Below are 23,887 nucleotides of genomic sequence, written 5' to 3' on the forward strand. Positions count from 1 at the left end.
CTAATGTCAGGTATAGCCAATGCATCTTTTACTCTTTGTTTCCGAGCATTAATGTTTTGTATTGGTCATTTTGAATTGATTATGTAACTGGCATGATACATTTACCTGACAATAATACATTGTTACAATTGAGTTTATTCTGATTGACTCTGAAATGATTAACTCTAGATTAGGTAAAGTCCATAACACCACAACTCTACGCTCATTAGTAACGGACTAAAATTCAAATGAAGTGGAGCAGAGGAACACACACCTGATGTTTTATGTTTTATATGTGCATTAGTCATCATGTATACTTAAGACTAGAGGCTAATAATGGAATTTCAGTTTAGAAAAACTTAGACTAATCTAAATAGTGTGAGCCTCAACTTCTGATTAGTGCAATATTATTCTAAGTGGACATGGGAAACCATGGCACGATTATATAAAGTTACCATTAGAGGAAGTTAAGTTGGTCCGCTTGGTCATGACCTCTGGTTAGATATAGTCTTATCTTAATTAAGTGTTCTATGAGGACTAAATAGCATACTTTTAGAAATAAGCAAGCATGGTGCGGCATCTAAAGGTATTAGTCAATCGCTAATGAGCAAGACTGACGAGTGATTATGAGATCCGTATATCTGTGAGACTCGAAGTGTTATAGGAATCCAGAGGAACAAGTGTAATTTAAATAAAAAGTAAAGAATAATCAAATGTGTTGGTGAATTATTATACAAATGAGCAAGTCAATTCACGTTTTAACGTTAAAATGGAGACAGATAAAAGTTGAATTTATAAAATTACTTTGCCACACTAAAAAGCGAACGCGCGGGAAAGTTGGGAAACCTTCATCCGCACTATTGGAAACCGCTGTTGGGCCAATTGTGCGGGCCTTACAACATCTTTTTTTTTTTTTATAATTAATGTGCCCTCATAATCTTTAATCAAAATAATTCCCCTTCCTCTCAAAGCATGATGATGCGTTAAAGGTAGGGTAGGTAGGATTTATATAAAAACTTTTTACCAAATTTGATTAAACTTTCTATATATATCAATGCATAATTAAAATGTAAGTACTCTGATAAAGAGAGTATAAAAATCGAGTGACTCTAGACCGTTTAATCTTCATTAAACACAGCTCATTATTTCCATTCGGGACGAATCACAGGATTGGCTTGCGCGACTGTCACTCTCCGTCGCCATGACTACTGCCGTTATTACTGGCTCTGCCCACGTGCGCGCAGTCGCGCACCCGTTTTTAGGTGGGAGTGAATGGAAATAATGAGCTGTGTTTAATGAAGATTAAACGGTCTAGAGTCACTCGATTTTTATACTCTTTTTATCAGAGTACTTACATTTTAATTATGCATTGGTATATAAAGACAGTTTAAACAAATTTGAATAAAAGTTTTTTTTAGACAATTCTGACCTACCCTACCTTTAACTGGCGTGAGGGCGGGGCCACCTGTCACTCACATGAGATCAGCCAATAGCAACCATCCAATCAATTCCCCATGGACAAAATCAAGCCCCGCCCTACATTTGCTCTTGTTCGAGAAGCGGTTTCACTCAGACATACGTCACAATAATGCCGACTTTACTTTATTACGCATGAGCTCCCTGGAATACTTGTTTCTGATTGGCCAACCGCAACATTCTGCTGTCACATAATGATTAATTCAAAACATTGGTTTCTTAGCTTTAAGCTAATAAGCTAATCTGAGCAAGATAGCACAATGCCCCGTGAAGGTTTATTTTGCTGACTGTACATGATCACTTATTCTAAGTTCACACTCCTTCTCAGCGCCGCCTACACAAGCGTGTTTGTTGTTTGTTGTCTTGCTGTGGTTTGGCTCAGGAAAGAGCTCGATCTCTCGCACCCGCCAGCGGCTGATGAACCACACCAGCAGAAGCTCTGTTTAGTCGTTTATGCGGCTGTTTTGCTTCGTCCTTTTGAACTTCCACCTGTTCCACCTGTCATGTCGAGCAGGGGTGTTAAACCTAAATGACACAGCGGTTAGCCACATGGAAAAACACACTTCAGATCGTATCACGTACATGTAAACGGGGAAACACCTCATGCAAACATCAGCAACTGTTTTACTTACTTGACCTGTTTGTGTAGAATGAGGGTTTTCACTTCACCCAACCGCTTAAAAGTCAATTGCAAAAATAGAAAGTGTGACCTTTTGTTGTAAAATATCTATTGAAAATTGATGACATCATTATGTTTTTGACAATATTTTGATAATCAAGCACAGGAGTTGACTGAGGGAACCCTGGCCCAGACTCTCTGACAATAAGCAGAGACACATTCATATTTGTTTTATGATGGTTTTATTAATTGAACCAAGAAAATGCTAGGCCTATATAACAAATACATTTAGAATAGGCCTATATATATATATACTTAATGTTAGATGTGATTAATCCATCTGACAGCACTAATATATATATATATATATATATATATTGATAAATAATATATACAATTAATCACGATTAATCAATTTGACGGGACTGATAAATATATAATCTACTAAATGTGTGTGTATACAAGTGTGTGTGTGTGTGTGTGTGTGTGTTTGTGTGTGTACGTAATATATATATATATATATATATATATATATATATATATATATATATATATATACGTAAAATATATAGACACATGATCAATGATTAATGATTATCTCAACACCGTTTTTATACTGTGTACATTACATTATTTGTTTATTGATGGTTTTATTAACTGAACCAACCAAATATTAAATTAAGAGTATAATATAGGCCTAATAAAATAAATTAATAATAGCCAAATGAATACATGCAAAATAAATAAATTATAATAATGAGTTCTATATTATGTATGAATTGAAATTCTATATTATTATTTTTCATGTATTCATTTGGCTATTATTAATTTATTTTTATTACAGTATTGATAGCGATACCTTAGTTGGACCCATGTTGAACTCATAAGAATCCTTAAATGTTATTTTTTTTTTTTGGTTTAATCAAGATAAACTGTCAATCTTTTTTTTGTTGTTTATGATCAAATGTGCTTTCCGCCCACAATCCCTACGTCACAATGGCCTGCCCATGACGCAGGCTGAGCGCGCGCCGCCGTCCGTGCTGCAGTGGCGCTAGTGAGTTGAGCATCAATAAAACGCGGCTGAGATGTTAGGCATTGTTTATTTTGCGTGCTTCATTAGCTCGTGTAAGCGCTGAAAATATCTTTGTCGTTCACTATGAATCAGCGGAATGCACTAGCTCTGCATTTCAAGGGCTCTGCTAGGCGTTAAAGTCGTTGTCGTCCTTTAGGAAAAGGTGTCCATGGTGTTATTATTTGTGTAGTGTGAGGTGCGCGCGCGCGCGTGCGTCTTGTGGAGCTCCAGGAGGATTATATAATTTTTTTAAGGCACATATTTTAATATTTATCGATCTGCTCGATACACTAAGTTTTGTAGCATACTGACAGCTTGTTATTTTGCTATACACCGCCGTCGGATCTTCGAAGCGCGTCGCTGGCTGAATCGGGTGCGCGATTTGACGCTTGGATAAGCTTTTGGACAGCGACTCCATACTGGACCACATATATAAGTTTTGTTAATGTCCTCGTGAGGAACTCGAGCTGAAGATGTGGGTGAACCCTGATGAGGTGCTGTTGGCCAGCGCGTTATGGATGACAGAGAGAGCGAATCCGTATTTCATCCTGCAGAAGCGAAAGGGCCACGGGGACGGCGGAGGAGGACTCGCGGGTAAAGCCATGATTTCTGAATCCTTTGCTTACATGCTCGTGTTATTTATGATGACCGCTTATGCACAGCTGTGTTTCATTCATGCCTGTACAGTCACGTGGACGCGTGCTGGTTTTGGTCACGCCGCGTGAATGGAGACACACCTGCGCGTGCGCGTTTACCTGTGTGTGGTCAGATGGGATTATATATGTGCAATATATTTATTTGTTAAGTATATATGGCATTTTCCCAATGTTGTGCATTATATTTTTTTATTACCAATTATATCATCAGCCTAATTTTGAAATATGTGACCCTGGACCACAAAACCAGTCACATGGGTCATTTTTTTTTAAAATTGAGATGTATACACCACATGAAAGCTGAATAAATAAGCTTTCCATTGATGTATGGTTTCTTAGGATAGGACAATATTTGTCTGAGATACAACTATTTGACAATCTGGAATTCGAGGCTGCAAAAAAATCGAAACATTGAGAAAATCGCCTTTAAATTTGTCCATTTATGTTGGCGATTGTGCAGCATTCACTCACAAAAATAAATGTTTTATATATTTACGGTAGGAAATTTACTATATATCTTAATGGAAAGTGATCTTTACTTAATAACCTAACGATTTTTGGCATAAAAGAAAAATCGATAATTTTGACCCATACAATTTATTGTTGGCTATTGCCACAAATATACCCGTGCGACATGTGACTGGTTTTGTGATCCAAGGTCACATATTAACATTAATGTTTCATATTCAGAATTTGCTGTAATGACACGGACAGGTTTGTGCAAAACTTGCTGATCCCTGTTATCCAGTATCTTTAATTTTTCAAACTCCTAATGCTTTGACAATGTTTTAAAAGTTAGATTTTGAATTAACATTAAATATTGATTGATTTGAATATTCATTAACAAGGACAAGAAAGTATGTTTCCAGACAGTTATTCAGTGTTGCCCTTGACAACAGTTATTATTAAGACTGCTGATACATGGCTGACCAATCAGAATTAAGTTTTCCATATATTTACTGTGTGCTATCATGGTTGTGCATATTGGCCAATATAGACCCATGTGAATCTAAAAAGCCTCATAATTATATTATTTCCATCCCCAAACAGGCCATGCAGAGATCTATAGATGGATTCAAGCACCATATAAAATAAATGCATCTTAATATTGTTCTTGTTGGATGGTTCTTAATGTGGCTATAACCATTGGTTGACCCGTTTTTTCAATGGCTGATCCTTATATCTAGATATCAGTTTGGCTGAGTGAAAAAATATGCTTAATTTAGCATTCATTTAAATTTGAGTACTGTTCCAATTAGGGCTGAACGATATTCTGTTTTAACATCGACATCGCGATGTGCGAGTGAGCGATAGTCACATCGCCGGAACATGCGATGTGAAGGGTAGTAGCACAGTAGCACGAGGGGGAGATATTACATGCGCTTCATGAGGCACGCGCGCGGTCTCTTGCTCTCTCTGCAGTGCACGCGCTGCACGGTTTGGAGCACAGTCTCTGTCTCGCGGGCGCGCTCGCTCTAGATTCCGGAGATTTTAACTAATTCGCGGGCATCTGCCGCTATCAATATGCGGGAGACTCCCGGAACTTCCGGGAGACTTGGGATGTCTGTATTTCTATACTGAAATAATATCGGCATTATAGTTATTGATTTTTCATTAGGCTCAGCTCTTAGTGCCCTACGCACAGCGCGTGATGCGCGTGGTGGGAGCGACGGCGCTGGCGGTAAAGCTCCTGTTTAAATGTGTTCAGCTTTTCTGTTTACAGAAACATGTTCTCTAATCTGTTTAGAAGATTTAATACAAATTAAATATATTAAAGTTTTATTTCATTTTGTTTATTTCATATGATTATGATGACGACCAATATCAACACTGATGGCACTTTGGCTAAGAAACTTTGGCACTTTGGCTAAGAAAAGTTGACTTAAAAGATTGTGAACCAAAATGCTTATAAGTTGTTTTATAAAAAATATATTTATTTTAAGTTATATTGTTGTAAACCAATAAGGGGGGTTGGTGTAAAGCTGCTGTTTTATTTAAAAATGTGTTATGCTTTTTGTGTTTACAGAAATGTTCTAATTTTGGAATAAAATATTAAGTGACCTTTTTGTCACTTGTAATGAAGCTTGCATATTAGTGAAATTATTAATCATGGAATGGTATATTGACTTTAGCCTGGAGTTATGGCTCTCAATATCGCAATATATATCGTTGGAGAAAAAAATATCGCAATGTAATTTTTTTCCAATATCGTGCAGCCCTAGTTCCAATCCACAAACTCAATTGCTTTGATAATATCAGAATGACCAAATATTGGTTTATTAATCGCAATGGCTGATATATCCATCTAATGACCCACTAAAAGTCCTTCTAGTAAGATATTAGTGGCCAAACAGGCTTCAGTTTATTAGCACTGTCCCTGGACAGAAAGCTGATCTGGTTTGGGGTTGTGAAATGTGTTTGATTGATCTCACCTGCTGACCTGGCCAGTGTTTATAGGTGGACAGGTACGAGTGGCGCTCTCTGTCAGTCTCTTTATCTCTGATCGACAGATATCATGCTGGAGCCTTGAGGGGAGTTCTTGAAAAACAAGGTGTTAATGGATAAAACTGGAGAGATCGAATATTGTAAGAGCCGAGACGTTGCTGGTATTTGTGCGTCTGCCTCTTTGTGTCTGTCAGTGGGAAAAGACAGACACAAAGCGTACTCTAGCGAGGAAAGATGATGTCATTGTTACATAAATGTGTGAGCTGTGTGCCAGTTGCCAGTGAGAGTCGGTGAGCCTGGCACGGCCCAGCCGACTGACCCGGAGAGTCTTGGGTAGCCGGCGATTGGCCAAAAAAAAAAGCACATGTATGTGTTTGGTGTGTTTGCATACCGGCAAACGGAGCAAATATCTTGTGAATTGTATTTAACGTGACTTTTTACCTGAGCAAAAGTGGAAAACTATATATAGTTGTGTAGATGATTGTCAAAAAAAATATCTTACTGTTTTGATTATTTTTCATTTAGAGCAAAGGATCTTCTTCGTCTTCCATTTACGAGCAAAAAACAACTGAGAACTCGCTTCGATTACATGGAGAACACATGGAGACGTTTGCTTCGGTCTTACCTAAATCTTAGTCGAATTGTCTCCCACTTGTGTCTCCTCTAAAGCAGCGATTCTCTACCTTTTTGACCTTTAAAGATAATATTTTAGCCCCCCCGCCCCCCATATTTTGGGATATTTCTCATACTGTACTTTAACGACAGAGCTCTTCATTTACAAAAAAAAAGGTATATATACAGAAACTTAGAGTGGCAATATATATTAAAATAATCTTCATTGTTTACACTTTTTATTACCAATGAAGTTATATCATTTTCCATTTTGTGATTACAGGGTTTTTAAAATTTCACAAAAAACGATTTCTACCTAATAATAACATATACATTGTATGTACTTTTAAATGTATATCAATTGGTTTATGCATATATGTATATATTATATATATATGCATAATGCCTCCCTATGGTCTTTTTTGGCTGTCCGAAAACAGAGTCTACTTTCAAAAGTTGTTGCTGAGACCGGAAGAGTTTGGTTCATGTTGTTGATGTCGAAAAGACACTGTTTTCTGTGCTGTGAATCCACTTTGCGTGCACTTTAAAAGGATGAAGAATTGTGCTGGAATGTATATGGTAAAACCGACACATGCTGTAAACGGTAGACCAATCAATCACTGGGTCATCTGACCAATCAGAGCACAGGAGACCAACCACAACAGACTGGGTCATCTGACCAATCAGAGCACAGGAGACCAACCACAACAGACTGGGTCATCTGACCAATCAGAGCAGAGTAGACCAATCAATCACTGGGTCATCTGACCAATCAGAGCAGAGTAGACCAACCACAACAGACTGGGTCATCTGACCAATCAGAGTAGACCAACCACAACAGACTGGGTCATCTGACCAATCAGAGCAGAGTAGACCAATCGCAACAGACTGGGTCATCTGACCAATCAGAGCAGAGTAGACCAACCACAACAGACTGGGTCATCTGACCAATCAGAGCAGAGTAGACCAATCACAACAGACTGGGTCATCTGACCAATCAGAGCAGAGTAGACCAATCACAACAGACTGGGTCATCTGACCAATCAGAGCAGAGTAGGCTCGCAGAAAGGAGGAGTTTAGAGAGACTGAATCCTTTATCAAACCGTTTCAGACACTGTGAGAAAAGAGGTGATGCTGCAATGTCATGCCCTTTTTTTTTTTTATGCATGTAAACCTGTTAGGAGACTCTAAATATAAAAAATAGGAACCTTTAAAATAGCATAATAGGGGCATCCAGCACAGTTGCATTTCAGTCCGTTATGCAAAGGCTTCAGGCATCAGTGGGAGGCCAAACTCCTTTCCCGTGGTTAAATACGGGTAAAGTCAACAGCTCCTGCAATTCAATACAGTTGTATGTATCAGGTTGATGCTGGATATGGATTTTGTCCATGTGCTGAAAGGCTGTTTTTCTCTCAGCAGAAATGAATTCAATTGAGCGCAGATCATCCTATATTTAGAATGAGAAAAGACAACAATGAAATGTTCCTCCCACAACTCCTCGTCCTAACAAGACATCAGGAGCGCAGGACTGATCGAATTGTGTTCCCAGGATTTATGCACATGTGAACAGGGGAACACAAGCGTAACCGTTAAAAGCTGTGTAGTGAAGCCCTACTGCATTTGTCAAAATGACAGCCCATTTTGTACAATAGTGTTTATTATTTTTTTATTCGTCATTTAAATGCAAAAAAAAAAAACTAGAGTATGACCTCATATCCTGTTGCCAATATTCATTATAGAGTTTAAAGTGATTTTGCATTAAATCTATGGGATTGCACCTTAATATACAATGTTTATGACTTTGCTCCTGTGTAACAGTATGAATTTAAGCCATGGTGCAAGAATATGAATTATGGCAGGAGTTCTGGCACTGTCCAATTATGCAGCTTAATTAATATTCATGATCCAAGAATAGAATATTTCATAGAAGAAATTTTATCCTTAAAGTTGAATGCATTTGTAAATGAATTAGCTTCTTAAATGTCATGATATCAGTATACTGTAACACTTAGGGAATGTTGATTTTTATAAAAAATACATTTGAATAATTAGGCTATGTCATGAAATATCATATGTCAATCATTCATGTTTTGACATATGTAGGCCGTTGTGTGTCAGAGGAAACCTGAAGTACTTGAACTGAAGAAGGTTCATTAAAGAATGTGTTGAATGTTGCCTCTGGGCACGGAGGCTCATACACAACTGAATACATCTCTGCAACTGAATAGATCATGTGATCCTTACAGTATTCTCAAATCTCTGCTCTCTTGTTTCGCAACCAAGGAAACCGTGGCTCATCTGAGCATATGAAAGCAGGAACAGAGAGTCATGTGTTCTGGGGGGGGGGGGGGGGGGGGGGGGGGGGTGTTATTATGGCACACATGAGCTCGAGCAAAAATGGGAAGCCAGATTTGTTTTGGTGGATCCCTATTCACGCGTTCAAGTTTGGGAAATTCAAGTCACAGGGACTTTACTTCAGAAAACGACCACATAAAAATGTTATCGTTTAATATAGGCTACATTCCTGGTTTGTTGTCCATGGTTCATCATCAGTCTATGTTATTCCCAGTATTTGTGTAATTTGTAATTAGTTACTGTTAGGGCTGTCAGTCACTTTAGAGAAAAAGCAAATTCAAACGAATATCAAATATCAAGCAATGTATTCGAATATATTTGAAAATATACGAATATCTACAAAAACACCGTAACAGAGATTCAATCACTAATTTATTATCAGTCTGACAGTCATAACAGGACTCAGGCTATAGCTTGTCTGAAAAAAAATGTTTGACTTAAAGGGGCTATGTGTAGTTTTCAGCGGTATCTAGCGGTGATGTTTCAGATTGCAACCAATACGTTTACAAGCGAGTGCTCGTGCGCGTGATTTTTATTTTTTATTATTATGTGGAGTTTGTGTTGTGCTGGTCGTTTCTTAGTATTAGCAGACTCCATGTCATAAAGTTGCAGTGTCGTCGCTGTTGAGTGCAAAGTCAGTAGACGAGGCGAGAGGCTCGGGACTTCACATAGAAATAGGAATACTTGCTTTCAGAGGTGATAGCAAAACCCGCCAAGTGGATCATTTGATTGTGAGATTACAACCCCTTCACACACAGGCAATAAAAAAATTATTCATTTTAGTAGAAAAACTCCACATAGCACCTTTAATGTTTGAATCAGCAGGTTATTAACTTAATCTATATGAAGTGCCACTATGCATTAGCCTGGGTCTACCAGACTCTCGTACATTTCATTTGTACAGAGAGTCTGGCCTCTCTCCATTGACAAGCGTTAACTTCTTTGTAGGCGGGTACTCTGTTGAAGTTTAAAACTATTGGATCTGCCCCGAGTCACTCTGGATCTGCCATAAACAATCGCTAACGTTTGGTCGTGATTCTCGTGACGTATGACGACTCGAACTAGCGCACGACCACAACCTCATCGTTCTCAGCCACTCCCTCTGTTCGCTGATTGGACCGGTAAAAAATTGACCAGAGAAAACCCAAGAATATACCACAATCCCAGACGTAGTACTGGAGGAAAATTTAAATTGAGCGGAAGTACGTAGGAGGGCGGAGCCAGGCTAACTATGCATAGCCAATCATAAAACTAGGCTACATGGAAAAAAAACTGAATCGGAACAACATGGCACAAACAATAACGTGACAACTTAAACACCAGCAGGAGTAAGGCCTATAGCCTAGCCTTATTCATTTCTTAATATTGTTTGCTAGAAACACCAATCTATCAACTTGATCTGGATCAAGTGCGGCTCTCATTTTATTGACGGTGTTCCCCGCGGTGGAGAACACAAGTTCGGAGCGCACAGACGGGTCTGGCACACACGGGTATTTGCGCGTCAATATTATGATTTTGATGATTATGGCTTACAGTTTATGAAAACCCCAAATTCAAAATTAGAATATTGTGAAAAGGTTTTCATAAGCTGTAAGCCATAATCATCAAAATTATAACAAATAAAGGCTTGAAATATCTCACTTTGCATGTAATGAGTCTATATAATATATTAGTTTCACCTTTTACGTTGAATTACTGAAATAAAAGATTTTTTGCACGATATTCACATTTTGTGCTTCATGCTTTGACTATTTTGAGCACTTTTGAGATGTTTGAGTGTTTGTAGACGTTTAAGAGGCTGTTGTGTCAAACTTTTTTTTTTGCAATAAATCAAATCGCTGTAAGGTAGCTGTGCTTTTATGGTTTTCTCTTTACACCTTCACATTTGTTAATCTGTTATTTATGAAAGTCTTGCCTTCTTTCCTTCATCTCAAATCCCATTTTTGCTTGTGCGTGTTCCAATTGAATGAACCTGTCCAGTCCACATTGGATTGTGAAATGTTGTAGGTTTTGTATTTCCAGCTTCTCAGCGCAGAGCGAGAATGCGAGCTGGAGATAAAGAGAGCGTGATGCCAGAGGCAGAAGCTCCTGCTCTGATCTGATCTGCAGGTGTTTCTATTTGTGGTGTCTGATGCTCTGGCACTGATACTAGCACCGTCTCGCCCCGCGGCAATGCTAATGCTCCTCCGGTAGAGTCGTCAAAGCAGTTAACAATGGTTGCAGGCTCGCCTAAGGGCCTTACAAGCAGAAGACTTTTGTTCAAAAGTTTGGGGTCAGGTTAGAATTTAATACTTTTATTCATTAAGGATCCATTAAATTGATCAAAAGTGACAGAAAAGACATTTGTAATGTTACAAAAGATTTCTATTAAAAAAAATATCAAATTCAGTCATGAAATTCTAGATGGCACAGACTGATAGGTACTTTAATGCAATTTGCAAGCAATCATATCATAACCTTACTGCTAACTTCTGCTGATTCTGCAAAAAAATGAGTTTCAAATAGTCTGGTTCAGTGTTCGCTGTAAGCTAGTCGTGCTGCACGCTATCATGGTTTCTCTGAACCCCTCCACCTCCCCAGCTCCACCTGCCTAGATCTGCTGTGGGCTTTATTCGTGCAGCATTAGTCATGATTGAAATGCTGTTTTTTTTAACTTTCTATTCATTAAATAATACTGAAAAAAATGCATCACAGTTTCCACAAAAATATGAAGCAGCTTTCATAAGAAATGTTTCTTGAGCAGCAAATCAGCGTATAAGAATGATTTCTGAAGGGTCATGTGACACTTGTATATTCAGTCAAAGGAACCATCAGTTTGACCAAACAGCCATCCTAACCAAGCAGATTGAAAATCTTTACTGCGAAATGCTAAAATGAATCGCTTCTTTGAAATAGACAGTTTGAACTCATTCATGAAAATAAGTCACATTTGCCCACTATAATACCATTTTAGCTCCTAAAGCAGGTTCAATATTATAACATCTCTTTCTTAACGTTCTCATGCTTGCGAGCTTGACATGGTCTTTAGGAAATCTAATATTTTACAAATATTTCAGGAAATGTTACGTGTTGAATCTTTAGTTGATCCCTTAACTTAAAATAAAACTATATGTAAAATGAGATAAAACTAATGAATAAATTAAACTAAAATATATTTAAAGTCCCCCTGTAGTTAATAATTGTATTCCTTCATCTTTGATCAGCAAAATGTCATATTTAAACGTTATTTCCTTATGCCTTAAAATAGCTTGATTGTAACTCTACACCCTTGCCCTTATTTAATATATGCGGATTCATGAATATGCTAATTAGCCCCGCCTCCACTCACATTTGTCTAAAACGAACTAATTTTGCAGGTAGTGTTGATTTTTCCTGTCTTAAGCTCCTGATATCCCAGCATTATCGTAAGCATGTGTCGTCTGTTTCCCCGCAGGTCTGCTGGTTGGCACCCTGGACGTGGTGTTGGACTCCAGTGCCCGTGTGGCGCCGTACAGGATCCTCTACCAGACCCCCGATTCCCTGGTTTACTGGACCATCGCCCACGGTAACACACTGCTTCCCATTCTGGAGTATTCCCTCTCATCCCGCATGCTCCCTGATGGCCTCTCGCTGCCGGAGCATTGCCTCATGGCCTAGTGGAAATCAATGCACTTTTCTTTCAAGCGCTGCTCATGACGTTCACTTACTGCCTCTGCTTTTTAAAGTTCAGTTTAGGTTCAATGCACAGGAATCAATGCTTCAGCAAAGCCGGGGTTTGTTAGGAATTGGTATTTGTGCGGGGATGCAAAGAGTCTGCTGATGTAGGACAGCGCGGTTAATGTGCAATTAAGTGCACTTATGGTGAGAGCGCCTCTGGTCATGTTAGGCAGCAGCGATACGCACTGAAGCTAAGCGCCATGTCAGGAACCAATCGTTAGGCCTGGGCGGCATGCAATGGTACAAATGTGTCAACCAGTATAGATGCGTAGATCTATTTTTTTTTTTTTAAATGTGCAGGTCTACTTTGTTATTTGCATATCGAGACATGGAATTAGTTCTGTCACAATACCAACATTTCAGCAGTCTGAATATTCTGAATGTCTCAATACCAATTTCACTACAAAAGTTTATTTATTGCACAACTATTGTAATTGCAACACTATTTTATTTTTAGATAACTATTTCACTTTTTTTTTTTTTTTTAGTTCCTCTATTTCATTTTATTTAGGTAATATATTTTTTTAATTGCTTATAAATACAAATAAAGTTAATTAAAATATGAATTCTAAATAAATAATGTATTAAAACAAAGTATTTTTTCTGTCAAGTAAATATTGGTTAAAAAAGGCAAATTAGCATTAAATTATTAAATTAAACCCGGGCAGATTCTGCTATGCAATTCTTGCCACAGTAGATATATATATTTGTGTAGGAGTTGTTATTATACAAGTGTTATGTTATATGTTATTATTTTATATTATGTTACACTTGATGAAAATACCCAGATTTTGGTTGTAGCAATACAAATACCACTACAAAAACAGTTATTGAGTAATTAACTATTTCACTATTTTACTTTTAAACATAAATAAAAATAAACTTATTTAAATTAATCATTTTAAATAAATAGCACATTAACACATTTTCATGTAGCCTTCAATCATTTTTCAGTTACTTAAAAAAAAATGTTTTCAGTAAATATGCAAAAAATTAAATGAAAAACAAAGAAATATATTAAAGAATGCTTGAAATTTATTAGTATTTAATTTATGGAGGGATAATAAAGCTATCTAAAGTCATCCTAGAGCAAAAATACGAAAATGGTCAGAGCATGTTCTTAAGAGATGGGACAACATGGAGAGGAATGCAAGATATTTCAATAACATCTGTATCGTCGCTATGCAGTATTGACCATCATATTGTCCGACCCTAGCGAGAGCGTAATGTCTGAAGCCGGGAGAAAGCGCCGGCTTCCCAGAGGAGCGGAGAGTGCACAGTTTCTGAGCTAATCTGGTTAAGGGGCAACTGCGAATGCTGGCTCATATTTCACGAGCTGTTACTCCGGTTGCTGCAAGCCATTTAGTAAATCTCTTTATTTAAGGTGAGAGAGATGTGTTCTGTGAAAGGCTTTAGCATGACTTTGCATTTTCACTGTTTTTATATATTTTTATATGAGATGCATATTCTAGAAATAATCCAAGGCTAAATAATTAATATGAAATATTACATTTATCATTAAATATGAATGGTTAGTTGTCAGAGATAATAAAAAACTAAATAAATGTTAATAATATTTTACACACACACACACACACACACACACACACACACACACACACACACACACACACACACACACACACACACACACACACACACACACGCATATGTATATAAACATTCTAATATTAAATATTATTATTATTAATAATATTAAATTTATTCAGTTGTATAGAATATATGTAATATTAATACATATAAATATATTATGCATTTATCAAATTAATATTACATTTGTTATATATATATTAGGGCTGTCAAAAGATTAATTGTGATTAATCGCATCCAAAATAAAAGTTTGTGTTTACATAATATATGTGTGTGTACTGTGTATAATTATTTATATATATAAAAACACACACAATCATGTATATATTTAAGAAAATTTGGTTATATTTATACATAAAATATTTATATATAATATAAATTATATAAATGTATATATAGTATATAAATGCAAATATTTCTTAAATGTATACATGAATGTGTGTGTTTTTATACATAATAATTATACACAGTATACACACACATATATTATGCAAACACAAACTTTTATTTTGGATGCGATTAATCACAATTAATCTTTTGACAGCCCTAATATATATCAAACTAATTTTAAACTTAATAATAAATGTAATGTATAATATTATTTATTAAATATAGATATGTAAAATGATCAAATTAATATTACATTTGTTATATATATATAAAACAAATTTTAAACGTGTTAATATTACATATTACATATTACATTTATTATTATTAAAATAACGTTTAATATTTAATATAACATTTTATATATACACACTTTATATAACATATTATATATACACACACGCATACAGTATGTGTGCCTTATTAATGTAAAATGATCAAATTTATATTGCATTTATTGATTTTTATGTTCTACAACTGTATTTGTTTTCTGAGTTCTGGTTAAATGTGAAACAACATGGGTAGTGTGTTTTTAAAATCATTGTGTATTTCCATCTTTACCTATTTTCAGGGCACTTGTCACAGAACAATCTTAATGAACCATTTCTCTTGCCGGTGATGTGTGTGATATATTGCCTGAGGAGAGCTGTGCTAACTCTTGCTAACTAATTAAATGATGAATCCAGACCCATCTGCTCCGTACTGGAAGCAAATGAAGTCGCTGCGGATAAAGACTTCAAGTGAAATTCATTATCCTAAACGGGTGGATTAGTATTATTTGACAACTAAGAGGTGCCCAAATGTTTCTGTTCCTCGCAGGGAGCTCTCGTAAGGAGATCACGGAGAACTGGGAATGGCTGGAGCAGAATCTGCTGCAGACGCTCTCCATCTTCGAGAACGAGAACGACATCACCACGTTCGTCAAGGGCAAAATACAGGTTCGACAAACATTTGAAACCCTTTACCCCTAGTTTATATGTAGCTGTAAAGGTCTTGCTTTTGTTTTTGGGTTCTGCTAGAATAGATTTTCAAGCTTGAATGCCAAGTTATTTTTCGTTATTCGCTTAGGGGTGAAAAGAAGTTGGGAATACCTTTGCAGTGATATACTGCTAACAAACATCCCAGCGAGCTGCTGAGAGTGACGTTTAGATGAATAAGTAAAATAAACACACAGGGGTGAGAAAACAGCAGTTAAAGTCTCCCTGTAGTTGATAATTATATCCTTTAAAACTCATCTTTGATCACCGAAATGACATATTTAAAAAAAAATCCTGTGAAAAAGTCTTCATGCCTTAAAATATCTTGAATGTAACTCGACACCCTTGCCTCATTTAGTATACGCGGTTCTATGAATATGCAAATGAGCCCCGCCTCCACTCACTCACTCCAGCTCAGAGATCCACTGGTTGACGATCACACGTTGATCTGATTGGTTACAAGGTAGTGTGTGACGTCAGAAACACCAGCGATTTCACACCGTGTTTTTGAGACTGTCTTTGGTTCACTGCAGTTTTAAGCAGAAAATACTCAGCAATGCTGTCGACTTATGAACTTACACATGGTTTGTCTTAAAGCGTATTAAAAACACCACATAGACACATAAACAACATTAAAAACTTGACGTTTAACCACAGGGGGACTTTAATAAAGATCATCTGATCATAGCGATGTGGAAATGTTTGCACCAGCTCTGCAATTCGGCACTCCAGTCAAGTCACTTCACGTTTATTTATATAGCACTTTATACACTAGATTATTTAAAAGCAAGCAGCTGTACAATATTAAACATGAAAAAACACTATCAGTGTCTCTTTCAATTAGAATTACAACTTGAGCTTCTGCTATAAAGCAGATCACCGTGTTTTTACTCACGTCTGACTTCGACACACTGAACAGAAGAAATTAACCGTTTTTTTACGTCAAAGAAGGCGGAGCCTCAGAGCCACACCTACTACTAAAATATATATTTTTGGATTAGATTAAACTGAGAGGGGTTATATTATAGCACTTGCATACTGTTGTCCTACTGTTTAACTGCTTCTACTGTTCTCATTTGTACGTCGCTTTGGATAAAAGCGTCTGCTAAATTAATACATTTAAATGTACTTATTACGTAAACCCCACGGACCAATGGTATTACGATGGTGTTTACCAGCCATAGCAAACTTTTCTGGAAATCTGTTCTGAACAACAAAACGTAGTTTTGTCCTGATTTTGTTCGAAATGTGACGTCACACCAGTTCGCGTGTCGGTGTTCACACACGGTGCTGAAGTGCCAACTAGTCTCTCCCCTGTGGAGGATCCCTGTACCACTCTACAGATAAAGCGTTGTCGGGATAATTTCGGTTTCGCGTATCTACCCCGAAGTGATAAAACTCTGTCTAAAAATGTTTAAGGCAAGACAAGAAGTTTGTTAAGGCTTGGTTTTTAGTGAATTACAAACCTGCGCACATGTATTCAAATGCGCATAACTATAGAATTAATTCTTAATGTGCACCATCAGTGTTTCTCACAGGTTCGCGTTTAAAGTCTGTGTAGAGAGAACGGTGTCATCTTAGCGGCCCCTAATTTAACTAATGATCGTTGCGACGGAAGTGAATCAATCAAAATTAACTTTAGCTGGAAAATATCTTTATTCAAGAACCGCTATAAAGCCAAAACAATCTGTTACCTAAAATTATCTCTGTAAAGCAGCTTTGAAACAATCTACATTGTTAAAGGCGCTATATAAATGAAGATGACTTGACTTGACATGTGTGTGTTTGTGTCCAGGGCATTATAGCAGAATACAACAAGAGCCACGACATCAAAGAGGATGACGACACGGACAAGTTCAAGGAGGCCATCGCTAAGTTTCGTAAGCTCTTCGGCATGCCGGAGGAGGAGAAGCTGGTGAACTACTACTCCTGCAGCTTCTGGAAGGGGAAGGTGCCGCGACAGGGCTGGCTGTACCTCAGCATCAACCACCTCTGCTTTTACTCCTACCTGCTCGGGAAAGAGGGTGAGTACGGCGCGAGTTTAAAGGGCACGTAACCCGAACGAAGCACATTGATGGGATTTGCTCGTGCTCTCGCTTTGGTTGATGTGTGTGTGCGCCAGAGCATGTGAGCGGAGCGGAGCAGGGAGCGGAGCGGTAATACTTCCGCCTGAGCGGAAAGCGCCTTTCTGAAGATTCCGCTCCGCTCGCTCCGTCCGCTCAGCGCCGCTCGTTCAGCCCAGAATGCCCTATTGTGATTTGCTAGTTCGAGAATCTGTGAATTAGCTAAAGTAATAGTGGGTTGGTTATGGAGTTGAGTGCTGACTCAAGTTTACACACATCACAGTGCTGAGCGCGTGTTTTCCGCTGCTGGATTACTGTCCCGGGCACACCGCATGAGCCTGAAACCTAATACTTTGTCCAAGCTAATGTTTCTAAAAGTAAATTCTACAGTGATGTAAAGATTGAGACGTTTTGACCGCAATTACCCGCAGTTTTGGTCTATTTAAACTTAGAACGTGCGTTTCTTTTACTAATAATGCCAGTAAATCATCCAGGTGGGCTTTGATAAGATTTTGTTAAGTGCATTTCACCTGTGTGTGCTTTTATGAGCATGATGATAGTCCAGATGTGTTTTGTGAAGTTCTACATGCATTTCATCTTGTTTGTTTGTGTGTGTGTGTGCGTGCACGGGCGCGCGTTTTAATATGCTTGTTTTGCAACTGCAGTTATGTTCACTGAAATAAAATAACGAAAATCAAATATACCTTTTCAGTTATTGCATTTAATAGGCAAGTTTGCCAAAGGACTAGACATGTTTTTTAATTAAGTTAATTTAATGCATTTAAATGAATAAAAAGAACAGACTTTTATTCAGAATCACCCCGAAATAACTTCTATTTACAATCCTAGCTACTGTAATTTATACATTTATTCCAGATATTCATTACAAAGTACAAACAGAAAGCAAGTAGCCTACAGAGACATTTTATGTCTGAGCGGGATTTGTTTTATCTGTGAGCGTTAGCAGTTCATCAGTGGAGCGTTAGTTTGGGACGTGAGCGACTGAGTGGAGCGCACGCGCATAGAGCGGAATATTGAGCTGAGCGTCACACTGCTCCGCTTCGCTCACATGCTCTGGTGTGCGCGCTCTTCCAGGAGAATAGCCCATACAAGGACTTCCGCCCTTTATGACGTCATACAGGGCCATACTCTGAAAAACATTCCCGAAATTGATACGAATCCTGATGGAGTGTATTTGGCACAGAAATACTACGTTATACGTCCAACTAGGGCTGTAAACGATTAATCGCATCCAAAATAAAAGTTTGTGTTTACATAATAAATGTGCTTGAACTGTGTATAATTATTTTGTATATATAAATACACACACATGCTTGTATATATTTAAGAAATATTTGCATGTATATACTGTATATAGATTTATATATAATTTATATTATATATAAATATAAATATTTTATATATAAATAACACATTTTTCTTAAATATATACGTGCACGTCTGTGTATTTATATATACAAAAACGTTATACACCGTACACGCACATTTATTATGTAAACACGAACTTTTATTTTGGATGCGATTAATCGTTTACAGCCCTACGTCCAACTCATTTTTTTTTACTTTGGCCATGTTTAGCATGAGAATCCAACTCTTTAACAGTGTAAATAAGTCATAAATAAGTATGAAATAGCATTAGACACCCCAATGTTAAAATCAGCAAAATTATGCATCAGTCATTGTTAACATAATCCTAAAGTTTTATTAAAAACCGACAATCAGTAATTAAGTCAGAAGGCATGAAATGGCATTAGACATCGCGTTTAACTCTCCGAGGGATAGACTAACAGTGTGGTTTCTACTTTCAATGCCACTATATTTTCTGCTCTGTCTCAACGAATCTAAACGTTTGCTCTTCTTCCATATGAATGTGTGTGTTTGTCACGGTTGGTTTCAGCTAAGCTGGTGATCCGCTGGGCTGACATCACTCAGCTGGAGAAGAACGCCACGCTCCTGCTGCCGGACATGGTGCGCGTCAGCACACGCCTCAGCGAGCACGTCTTCTCCGTCTTCCTGAACATCAACGAGACCTTCAAACTCATGGAGCAGCTGGCCAACATAGCCATGAGACAGCTCCTGGACAACAAGGGCTTCGAGCAGGACCGCTCTCTGCCCAAACTCAAGAAGAAGTCGCCCAAGAAAGTCTCGGCCCTCAAAAGGTCTGTGCCAGTGTCGCTCATGAAGCCAGTGAAGAGATAAAACAATATAAAACTGAGAGAAACTGGGTGACGCTTATAATTTTTATGGAGAAATAGTGATATTAACTGAACCTAATCATTTTTTTTAACAAGCTGTTTTTGCACTGCTGTTAAGTTTGTGATTATTCTTCTAAAAATTTTACCATAAAGTTTAAAAATACAACTTTTTTTTATTTGAAAGAGAAAAACGATAACCTGTAACCATTGAAGAACTTTTAATATGTATATGTAGCAATTCAACGAAAGTATTAATTTCACTAGATTATAAAAATGACTAATTTTAAATCTAAATTTGTTATTAGTCTTCTGAAAATTTAACTATAAAGTTTAAAAATAGGCTTGTTTTATTTAAAAGAGAAAAACGATGAATTGAGTACCAGATGAAGTACTTTTAATATGTAGTAATTTAGTACAAGTATTAATTTCACTAGATTATAAGGATAACTATTTAAAAATTTGTTGTGATTATTCTTCCGAAATTGTCTATAAAGTTTAAAAATAGGCTTTTTTTTTATTTGAAAGAGAAAAACCACTAAATGAGTACCTGAAGTACTTTTACTAAATTACTACATATTAAAAGTATTTATTTCACAAGATTATAAAGATAACTCATTTTAAATGTATTAATTTGTTGTGATTATTCTTCCAAAATGTTGTCTATAAAGTTTAAAAATAGACTTTTATTAAACAAGTACCTGATGAAGTACTTTTAATGTGTAGTAATTTAGTAAAAGTATTAATTTCACTAGATATACACCAAACATATATACATTACTACTTGATTATGTAATATATTAAAAAAAGGTGGTGAAATTTCTTGTAAAAAATAATTACAATCAAGAAATTTGCTAACCGCACACTGAATTCAGTCCAGACTAAAAAAAAGTCTAGACTGATATATTTTATTTCTGCATTGTGCAAAAAGTTCAAAGTGCATGTGCATTAAAAGCTAGACAAGCAAAAAATATTTATAGTGATATATGCTTTTACTGTGTAGGAAAATTATTAAATAAAATGTATATTGTGATTAAATAAATTCTTGTAGTGCTATACTGTAACATTTTTGTTTTGTCACAACTGCTTATGGAACTTTTTAAGTTAATATTATGAACAATAAAAAGTCAGATTTATATTGCAATTGTCTTAAAGATGGCAGTGGAAATGCAAAATAGTGAAGGATTAAATTTTGTAGTAAATGGCCGTCTGGCAACAGTGTGAAATTGGAAGTAGCAAATCCGGTTTTCCTTCAGAGCGCTTTGAACGCCGTCTGTGCAAACTAAGAGGATTATCCGAGAGCGCTTTGACGTGCGGAACGGCTCCGCTCCACCAGTTCTGTTAGCGATATGCATTCAGAAGAAGTTTAGGAAACTTTATAGCAGCCTTTTTTTCAGTATTATATTTGTTTCTGCACCTTCAGAGATTTGGACGCCAGGGCTAAAAGCGAGCGCTACCGGGCGCTTTTCCGCTTGCCGAAGGACGAGAAACTGGACGGCCACACAGACTGCACGCTATGGACCCCCTTCAACAAGATGCACATCCTCGGACAGATGTTTGTCTCCACTAACTACATCTGCTTCACCAGTAAAGAGGAGACCGCCTGCAGCCTGATTATCCCACTCAGAGAGGTCCGTCACTGTATTGCTAATCTAATGTCATGATACTCTCATTTATAAATCTGATTAAACTGAGATGTGAAGGATGCAATACTCTATCGGTACTGAAGATGAGTGTTGGGGGGTAACCCATTACAAGTAACTTGTGTTACGTTATCAGATAACTTTTTTTTTTTTTTACGTTTTAGTTTAGTTTTTTTTTATCAAAACTTTATGTAATTCGCCTTTGGCTAAGCCACACCCTAGAATGTAGATTGACCAATCACAGCGCAGCCAAGAACGAGCTCCCACAGCGGTCCGACACTTTTTCACGGCGCTCCGTTGACTTTAACACAGGCGGCGGCTCATATTTTTGGTCTCGGCAGGCTATTACCGTCGTTTATCAAAAATATGGTTAACCGTTGTGCCTGGGGCATTTGTAACACAGATACGCGTTTCCCAGAGAGGTTGGAGGGGGGTGTCCGTTTTCTTCCCTTCCCAAAACCGAAGTCAAATCCTGACAAGTGTCTTTGGATTAAACTGTGTGGACGTCCTCAGTCAGCGAACCCCCTCAAGATCAACAAGCACACTTTTGTGCTCTAAGATACATTTAGCTTTTAACCTTACTGTGAAGTTATACTAGTTAGACAGTTTTAGGTTATGATTTCGGTTCTCTGCCCTAATTGTTGATACGCTAGCACACGCTGCTAATAAATACAACTTTATACTCGCGTAGTCCGTTTGCTTAGTAATAAAGATTATAGAAGTGAAGAGACCTACCCAGCTTTGCATGACAGTGTTTCTCCTGATATTGTTAGTCACAGCCTCCGTCTCCATTAGGATATGCGTTGGTTAATTTTTTAACTGTGACCGTTATGCTTTTCCTCTATTTGGATGCCTTGTTGTTGCTTGCGTTTCATCGATATGTCTTGAATATAGCCTTCGAACGCACACTGCAGACACTTTTGCCTACTTCTATCGGACACTTTATTTGCTGCTTTATAAAAGTTTGATAAAATATCAGCAGGAAGAGCCGTCACAGGATAAGACATGTTGATACCAAACCAGAGTCCAGATGAAGTTGACGGACGTAGCAACAGTAACTAAGGGGGGCGGGGCTTAGCCAAAGGTGAATTGACCCCCGGTTTCACAGAGAAAGCTTAAATCTAGTCCCAGACTAAAATGGATGTTTGAGCTGTTTTCACTGAAAGCAACTTGCACTAATATATATCTTAAAATATGTCAGTGCCATTGTTTTGTCTCAAGATGCACACCAGTAATGTTTTTTTTTTCAAGGAAGGTTTTTAAAAGCTACTTAAATATCCTAATTTACATTTATTAATTTAGCAGACGCTTTTATCCACTTACAAATGAGAACAACGAGAGCAGTTAAACTAACAACAGGACAACAATATGCAAGTGCTATGACCCTTCCCAGTTTAATCTAACGCAGTATATTGTAGACACAGTACGTCAGCCTAATCCTGGCTTAATCTAAACCCTGTCTGTGAAACCAGGCCTGAGTGTTTATACGCATTTATCCCACATTATCCTCCCATCTTTCACAATCCAGTCAGTTCCAAAAGTATGAAAACATTTGCAGTGTTTCTCTCTGATTTATGTGAAAATAAAATGGGTTGTGTGAGTTGCATGTTGCATGATCCTGTCCTTCTCTCTCTCTCTCTCTCTCTCTCTCTCTCTCTCGTCACTAGGTGACCATCGTTGAGAAAGCCGATAGCTCCAACGTCCTTCCCAGCCCCTTGTCAATCAGCACCAAAAACAAAATGACCTTCCTCTTTGCCAACCTCAAAGACCGGGACTTCCTGGTGCAGAGGATCTCGGACTTCCTTCAGCAGACCTCCTCCAAAATCTACTTTGAGCGGGAAATCACAGGCAGCCTCAGCAGCTCAGACGACGAGGTGGGAACAACACTGTTAGCTTGTGTGTGTGTGTGTGTATATGTGACCCCTGCTGGCTAAATGAGTCGCAATGAGCAAATCTTCCAAAATTACTTATTTTTGTTTTCACATTCTCTATTAAAAAAACCTTCAAAATGATGTATGATTTGTTGGAATCCGACTAAAAAAAGTACTGAGTTACACCTGTTTGAAGTCGATTAAGAGTTAAA

General features: G+C 37.4%; 1 protein-coding gene across 1 annotated transcript in view; it reads left to right on the top strand.

The window, feature by feature from the left end:
• The first annotated feature begins 3,116 nt into the window (after positions 1-3,116).
• tbc1d9 (TBC1 domain family, member 9 (with GRAM domain)) overlaps positions 3,117-23,887 on the top strand; it is a 43,918-nt gene continuing 23,147 nt past the window's right edge. Inside the window, exons 1-7 of the mRNA XM_079614745.1 lie at positions 3,117-3,740; positions 12,648-12,758; positions 15,728-15,846; positions 17,681-17,909; positions 19,867-20,128; positions 21,585-21,792; positions 23,472-23,678. Coding sequence (XP_079470871.1) covers positions 3,620-3,740; positions 12,648-12,758; positions 15,728-15,846; positions 17,681-17,909; positions 19,867-20,128; positions 21,585-21,792; positions 23,472-23,678 — 1,257 coding nt within the window. The 5' untranslated portion in view covers positions 3,117-3,619. The remainder of the gene's footprint in view (positions 3,741-12,647; positions 12,759-15,727; positions 15,847-17,680; positions 17,910-19,866; positions 20,129-21,584; positions 21,793-23,471; positions 23,679-23,887) is intronic.

Source organism: Phoxinus phoxinus (assembly GCF_949152265.1).
Source record: "Phoxinus phoxinus genome assembly, chromosome: 6".
In the NCBI taxonomy this organism is placed as follows: Eukaryota; Metazoa; Chordata; class Actinopteri; order Cypriniformes; family Leuciscidae; genus Phoxinus; species Phoxinus phoxinus.